The sequence below is a fragment of the Fukomys damarensis genome, unplaced genomic scaffold (genome assembly GCF_012274545.1).
Source record: "Fukomys damarensis isolate Sample0158 unplaced genomic scaffold, DMR_v1.0_HiC HiC_scaffold_7, whole genome shotgun sequence".
Lineage (NCBI taxonomy): Eukaryota > Metazoa > Chordata > Mammalia > Rodentia > Bathyergidae > Fukomys > Fukomys damarensis.
Window position 1 is genome coordinate 27,838,925 of NW_022900919.1, and position 8,138 is coordinate 27,847,062.

General features: G+C 43.2%; 1 protein-coding gene and 1 long non-coding RNA gene across 10 annotated transcripts in view; one reads left to right on the plus strand and one right to left on the minus strand.

The window, feature by feature from the left end:
• Positions 1-8,138, minus strand: part of Cfap61 (cilia and flagella associated protein 61) — a 229,134-nt gene that overhangs the window by 43,252 nt on the left and 177,744 nt on the right. For 7 of the 9 annotated variants that reach the window (XM_010634190.3, XM_019208934.2, XM_010634189.3 and 4 more), the window contains one exon: positions 6,654-6,859. In XM_010634190.3, coding sequence (XP_010632492.2) covers positions 6,654-6,859 — 206 coding nt within the window. Of the gene's footprint in view, positions 1-65; positions 211-846; positions 994-6,653; positions 6,860-8,138 lie in introns of those variants that run through there. The other 2 variants (XM_010634194.3, XM_010634195.3) reach the window with 2 other exon arrangements.
• LOC117285218 overlaps positions 166-8,138 on the plus strand; it is an 18,592-nt gene continuing 10,619 nt past the window's right edge. Inside the window, exon 1 of the long non-coding RNA XR_004516205.1 lies at positions 166-253. This is a non-coding gene — a long non-coding RNA (uncharacterized LOC117285218). The remainder of the gene's footprint in view (positions 254-8,138) is intronic.

Genomic DNA, 8,138 nt, shown 5'->3' on the forward strand with positions numbered 1-8,138 from the left:
CACATGTATGAACTCTGTCTCACACTTGGTGATTTGTTTTCGCCCATTCTGTCTTCGGATGTAGGGCCCCACCTGGCTTAGCTCACCTCACCTGGGTGTCCTCGGGGGCTGGATGCACAGGATTTCCTTCACTTTGTAAAATCACTGGTTTTCTTCCCTAGCAGGGAGAATGTCAGCAAGTTCCCTGGCTTAGGAGGTGACAGTGCCTGCCTGCAAAGGGTGATAGAAACGACGGCAGCTGACGTTGATCAAGGTGGGTTGGGATGTGCTGGGACATATCACTTGTTAATGATATATTCGAGCTCCCCACTTCAGACCTATGTCAACTGGGGCTAAATTTGTTGGCTCATTCTTCATATTCTCATCAATAATAGCCTTTAATATATATTTTTAAAAGCTGGGGATGGTGGCGCACACCTATCATCTCAGCACTTGGGAGTCTGAGGAGGCAGAAGGCAGGAGGATTGAAACAAATTCGAGACCATCCTGGGCTACATAGTGAGTCCAAGACCAACATGCACTACTTAGTGAGACCCCGTCTCCAAAAAATGAAACTAAACAAACCCTCTGCTGTCTGGATGCTCATTTCTTTCATTCTCTCACGTGCCCTGTCCCCTGGCCAGCCTTCTTACTAATACCAGCAAAACTGAATTGCTCAAAATAAGAATTTATATCTTCCTGCTACCTCAAAACCACAGAAATTCTCAATCTAGGCATTCCTGATAAATGCTAAAATATTAAGACAAATTATATTTTCATGACAAATTGGGCAAAATTGGAAAAACAAAACCAAACACCTCCACGCTTCCTACAGCATCCCTTGTGTTTGTTACTTTTTACCTCCCTTCTGGGTGTGTGTGGGGTGGGCGCCCCCTCCTTGCTTCTGCACTGCGACTGGTGCGGACCTCTGCCCCACAAGAGGCACAGGCCACACAGTGTCACACTGGAGAGATGGGGACAGGTGAAAAGCATCCTGTTTTGATCAGAACAACACTGCAAAGGAAAACAGACGTCTGTTGAGTCAAATGGATTTTGCCCCCAGATGGAAGGTGGCTATCTTAGGGCTAAGTGCTGTTCAAAATACTGGTTCGGCCTCATGGTAGCAGGAGAACTACCACTGGGTCAGGCCCCACCTGTTGGGTCTAGGAGACCTGGGAATGACAGGTGACAAGCCCATCCCTCCACAGAGGCTGAAACCCAGCCAAAGTTGCCTTTCAAAAGGCAGGGAAATGGATGATAATTAAATGTCCTGGAAGAAAATGAAGAGAATGGATTTTTTATTTTAGCAAATCATGTGGGAAAAGATTCTCTGCAAAGAGACTAAGTGGAACTGGCACCATCTGAAGTGACAGGGACCAGTGGGACTACACTGGAGCCCACAGGTGGGAAGGTGGCACAGTGGGCCACGCTGCAAAGTCCTAACATGGAGCCTTGGGACATCCGGGTCTACAGTGCACTGGAGGAATAGGAGTATCTGGATCTGGAGGACACTGTCATCCCAGGATCCACAAAGAAATCTCAAAGCAGAGAGGACAATTGTATTCAAGATTTTAAAAATTCTGGGAAAACGGGAAGCTGGAATTTAGAGTGCGATTTACTGCTGGACTCATCACGGGACTTCTGAGTACAGAGGAACACAAAGTACCTCGCGGTCATGACTGCACGATTCCAGCTGGAGTCTACTGAATAATGAGGGCCATGCTGACCAGCAGCACCCGCTTTGCAGCTGAGAAGGTGCACATAGCACAAGGTGGATTCCCTAAGGGGCTGACTGCTGGGTCCTCAAAGCTAACAGCAGCTGCTGAAAGGCCCACTCAAGAGCACCCTGTTGGGGACCAGGGAGCCGAGGATGTTAGTCAAGGTGAAGAGGAGAGTGAGTGGCTACTGTAATGCAGCAAAAGCTGAGGCAGAGGTTAGGACACAGGGAAAAGGTGGAATGTGCCTCGATAAAGTCCCTGCCATGGTCGTGGACCGCCCTTCGGGCTCTCTCCCTCCACCAGGCTTGAAGCACCTGTCACCTCCAGTAACCTCAAGGGTGGAGCAGTGTCAGCAGGAGAAAGGTATTGGACTCTTAAACATGTCTGGGACTTGGCAGGCAGACAGGTGGGCACAGGCCTGTGCGTGGGTGTGTGTTCACATGTGTGTGTACGTGAGACTCGAGAGATGTGAATGTGTTAAAGGGAAAGGTAGATTTTAGTGACTTTGCTGTATGACTCACATATTGGTTGGTTTGGAAAGGAAGAAGTGATAAAAAATTGACTTTTCTTTTTCTGAAGTGGTGAATTAATCCAACAACCAATTCTCTCTCTCTCTCTCTCTCTCTCTGTCTCTCTCTCATACACACACACACACACACACATCCCAGGGGAGAATTTATATTACCTATCTTCAGTGCCAGTGGTTGGTACTGGCACTCTGAGATGAACACAAAGAATAAAATAAAGGCAGACCCTGAGCCAGCACCTCACTCTGTGGCAGCTGTCCCCCTGCTACCCCGCGTCCCCAGATGGTTTCAGATGAGTTACTGCTCGGGTGACCTTGCCTGTCACAGCAACATCTGACCCTGTTGGCTGCCAGGGCCCCATGGGACGACCAGAGCCTGAAGTGCCCTAGCCCGGGGGGATCCTGGCCTGGAGAACAGCAGGACCTGCAGCACCCTGACTGTGACACAGCAGAGCGGCAGTGGGCACCCAGGAAGGTACCTAGTGGATGTAAGTGTGCATGGGAGGTGTGCCCAGTCTGGAATGGTGCCACCAGTGCTAGGAAAGCAATCGGTAATCACATTGCCACCAAGATCAGCTAAGCCATTCGCCCTGCTTGGAAAGAGACTCACCAGTCTGTCTGACAACAGACAGGGTGGGCGGAGCTGGGCCCAGAGTCAGCACTGGGACCTGGCGCAGCTCGGTGGCACTTGGGAAGAATGTGGCCGCAGCTGCGAGTACACAGTGAGCCTCGGGCCAGCCTGCCAGGGCCTGGTGACCCTGGGCACCTCCCTGTCCCCCACTGCTTCCTAACAGATGCCAATCGATGTTGTCTGCCCTCCAGTGCTGCCTGTCTTGCTTTGCCACCCCAAACATACACTGTTAACAAATCAAATTAACTTTTAAAAGTATTACTCTCATCAGTCAGCAGCTGTGTCCAGCCAGGAATCTCCAGCTCACCACCTTCGAGTGTTTCAAAATCACCTTTCTGAGAGAAACAAACCAGCCATGGCTCTGAATTTGATCAAATGTGGAACATCTTTTTTCAGACAAGATTCGTAGCCTATCATTCACCACATAGTAGAAGTTTTCTTTAACAGGATAACAGATTTAACATTTAACCCAAATATCTCCAGAAAGACTCAGCAGCACTAACATCTAAGGCTCAAGCTGAGGGGCAAATGTGTTCACTTTTCAAATCCGTGTATGTTTTACAATTTAGGATTAACTGTAGAGTCAAGTGTACAAAGATGTGAAGAGGAAAAACTCAGGATTAAAGCATTTGGTACTTTATCAAAATATGGCTTGTGTTTGAAAACATAAAGAAGATATCCTTACACATAAAAGGATACAGAAATTAAATGCTATTTCCATAAAAAAATCCCCAAACCCATTCATGGTAAAAACGCCAGGCTGGGCTCAGTGGTAGTGTCTGTGCTTAGCGTGCATTACACACACACACACACACACACACACACACACACACACACACAGCTTGGCAAACCAGTCATCAAAAGGAACTTTTAAAAAATTCTTTTAAAGTATTAAGTATTGAACCCTGGGTGTCCTGCAGACTAGGCAAGCACTCTACCACTAAGCCATACCCCTAACCCTAAAAGGAGCTTTTTCAGCCCAATTAAGGGCATCTATAGTCATATAAATAGCAAATATTACATATTTGATACTGAAAATATTCCCTTTAAAATTAAGAATGAGGCTGGGCATGGTGGCGCACACCTGTAATCCCAGCACTCGGGAGGCTGAGGCAGGAGGATTGCTGTGAGTTCGAGACAAACCTGGGCTACACATAGTGAGTTCCAGGTCATTCTCAACTACATAGTGAGACCCTGACTCAAAAAAACCCCAAAAGCCAAAATATAAAATAAAATTAAGAATGAAGCAAGAGTGCTATACATCAGTACTCCTAATTATACTTTATTCTACAAATCTCAAATCATGTAATAGGACAAGAAAAAGAAATGAAAGTCACAAATATTGAAAATTGTCCCAACAATGAATGTAACTGTACTGTATCCCTAAAATGTACCAATAAACTCAATTAAAGCTGAAAAAAAAAGAAAATTGTCATTATTTGCAGATGATATAATTTATGTGGAAAATCTAAAAGAATTTAAAGCTAAATTATTTGAAAGAATTAAGGAACTGAGCAAGTTTTCAGGATACAGAACCATGCAAAAAAATTAGAGCATTTCTACATACCAGCAGCAATCAGTTAAAAATGGTATTAATAACACTGCTATAAAACTATAGAGCACCTTGGATCATATAAAGCAAAAATTGTGCAAGCCATTTATGGAGAAAATGTGAAGCCTTCATTAAAAGACCTAACGAGTTGAGACTTACACTATGTTGTGACATTGAAGTCAATATCAGAGGTCCACTGTCACCTAATGAATCTAAGAATTAACTCATTTCTCACCAAATCCAAAGGGCCTTCCCATGGAACTTGACAAGATTATTATAAAACTTTTGGAAGAGTAAGGGGAAAAAAATACCCAACACACCCTTGAAGAAAACAGAAGTTACATTAAGGTAAGATTATCTGTTAACTGACATCACGGGAAAGTGAAAAGACAAGTCTCAAAGTGGGAGGTTAAATAGTAGAAGTTTGTAACCAACACAAGCATGTATCTATGGTATATAAATAACTCCTGTGAATTATTAAGAAGACAACCTGAAAGGAAAAATGGATACATTTCATAAATAGAAACTATCACAAGTGCAGTAGCAAATGAAAAAGCCCCTAGCTGTATTAGTAACCAGTGAAGCACAAACAAAAAGCTATGAAAGATACTTTTGCACCATGCCAGACTTGCCAAATTTGAAAGTCTGAACCTGACCAAGGTGTTACAGGAATGTGTGACAAAGGCTTTCTCCTGAACTTCAGGGAGTAGATATGACAACTCTGGGCATCAACTGGCAAAGGTGAAGATGTGTGTGTCCCAGGACCCAGCAGTAACTCTGATCCAGAAATTCTGCACATGAGCTGTGTCCACAATGGTCACTCAAGGCTGGTAATAGCACCAGACTGGGAACAACTTAAGACATACACTGAATGAAAAGCCATTAATGAATTATGACACAGTTATTCAAGGAAGAGTACTGGATATGTAGAGAAAAAGCATCGGATCACAGCTGCAAGTACCAGTACAACTGGCTCTAACCAACAGTGCCCAACAGAAGGCTGACTTTCCTCAGCACATCGGAGATTCTGCTCAAAAGCATTCTATTAAACTTACCACGCAATTCTGTTCAATTTTTGACATTATTTAGGAAATCATGCACATGTGTTCATGTGTAAAATGAGTTGGTTTGTAAACTGTGTGCTTTGGATCAAACCTAGCCAGCTCCTGTTTTGGTCAATGAACCTTTATCGGGATATGTTATTGCATCCCTTTGTTTACACACTGATTACAGCCACTTTCTCACTTCAAGGTCAGAGCTGAGCACTAGTGACAGAGGTCTTATCTGTCCCTTTATAGAAAAAGTCTGCTGAACCCCCACCCCCAAAAGGATGACTAAATCAAACTTCAGGATGGTGAGACAGAAGTAGGGTAGGGTCTGAAATGATTTCCAATGTCCCCAGCTAAGGAATTGTTTCTTAACATAGGTTCTGAGCATCCGGATTTCTAGCATTACTTTCCCTTTCAAGTACACATGTGTGTTTTATTATGTTTTTTTTAACTTGTATGTTGTATTTTAGAGTTAAAAAATTTTAAGAGGAAGGAAATATCTATGATGATCCGGGCAGCAACCCTTACTAGTTGCAAGGACCCTGACATCCTATGATCTGTATCTGCCATTTCTATCTGTCACCATCTTGCTTTGGGGGCAGAGCAGAAGTCTCTCAGCCTCACAGAGCAGGAGGCTGTGTCCACCAGTTGCTTCCGCTCTAGAAGACCAAGACTTCTTTGAGGCAGAGCACAGACGAGTATCTTGGAGTCTGAGAAGAAAGACCGAGTTCCCCAGTGCAGGGATTCCCTCTCCAGCATCTTGGACAAATGGCTTCCCACCTCTGCAAGAGCTTGTGCTAGAGGTAGCTGAGGTTACTACAGCCCTCTGGGTGGGTGTGGAGCTCCTACTAAGCCAGATCCTTCCACATCCTACTTCCAAATCTTGCTCTTAGGCTCTGACCACCACTCTTAGAAGCTACATGTAAAAGGGCCTTGAAGTATGGTGTCATGTCATCACCTCCCTTCTTGGCGTGAAGGCTCTGTGTGCTGCATGTGGATTCCAGGTGTGGACACAGCCCAGTCCTTGTCCTTCCCCCTGTGACTCTTCACTCTTTGGCCAATGCTACTGGTCAGTTCTTTATTCAACCAGGACCAAATCTCCCCACCTTTGCCTCTCCCAGGGTGCATCACAGCCGCCTTGCCATCCACGAAACAGCCTCTGTGTGTCGCCCCACAGCCAGATGTGACGTCCACTCACCTGTAGAGATCTGTGATCCGGTCACTGTCATAACGTGCACACAGGTCATTGAGGGCTTGTTCATGCTGGCCAAACAAGCGGATGTAGTTGGAAACCGGGAAAGGTACCTTGGAAAGGCATGTGATGTCCTCCACCATTTTATACTTGTTGATGTGAATTCGGAAGTAGGTCCCAGCTTTTGCACTACCTGTTACTATTTCTGAACCCTGGGGTGGATCAGAAAAACAGTATTAGAAACATCTCTGAATTTTGGGAACTGTATCATAGTGATCTCTTTTGCAAATAGAACGGATCTTTATCACTTGTTGCAAGATACAAACACTGACCAAACTCAAGGGAAGATAACAAGTATGTCAGAAACCACAAACTTTGAATGCACAACTACATGCTCCTCCAGATGTTTTAAACTGTGATTTCTTCTAAATTAGTTGCTAGGTTACAAACAATTACCATTCAATACCTCTCACAGCTAGAGAGTAGAACTGGGTATATTCTTTTATTTATTTATTTATTTTTGGTACTGGGAATTGAACTCGGGTCCTTGTTCTTTTGAGGCAGGCAGCAGCACCACTGAGCTAAATTCCCAGCCTGGGTTTATTCTTTTCTGTGAGTTTTAAACATTTTTTTACTTTAATGTATTACAAGTAGATATTATAAGAAAATATAAAAGCTGTTCTCTGAAAAAATAATTTTTCATAACAAAAATTATTGGAGAATAACCATGGTGAATACATTATCATTACCTTAAAATATATCTTATTTGCTAATCTACTTCTCAGCTCATCTCCTAATAATACTATACTTTTTTTGCAGAAAACATTTTAAGTATTGACAAAGTATCTCACATTCTGGATAATTTTGAACAATTTCTTCCTGTTTCACAATATTTATTGTTCTTTTTGGTCCTTATATTCACTTTTAATTTCTCACACCAGAGAGACAATGTGATATTTACACAGGTATGCTTGATTTATTTCATATGTATGTTTGATTTATTTCACTTAAGAGTATGTTCTCAAGGGGCATTCATTTACCTAAAAATGTCTCAAGGTTATCCTTCTTTATGGCTGAATAGTACTCCATTATAGTAAAAAAGCCCACATCCTTTTTTTATCCATTCATAAGATGATGGGCATTTGGGTTGTTTCCAAGACCTAGCTATTATAAATTGTGCCACTATAAACATGGGTGCACATGTGTTGGTGTGGGTGATGCTTTTAATTCTTTAAGGAAGACACTCAGAAGGGGAACAGCTGGGTCAAATGGGACCTCCAATCCTAGTTTTTTGAGGAATCTCCACACTGATTTCCACAGTGGTTGCATCAGTCTACACTCCCAACAAAAGTGGAGAGGGGTTCCTTTTTCTGTACAGCCCCACCAGCATTTGTTTTTGGTTGCTTTCTTTCTTTCTTTCTTTCTTTCTTTCTTTCTTTCTTTCTTTCTTTCTTTCTTTCTTTCTTTCTTTTCTTTTTTTTTTTTTTTTTT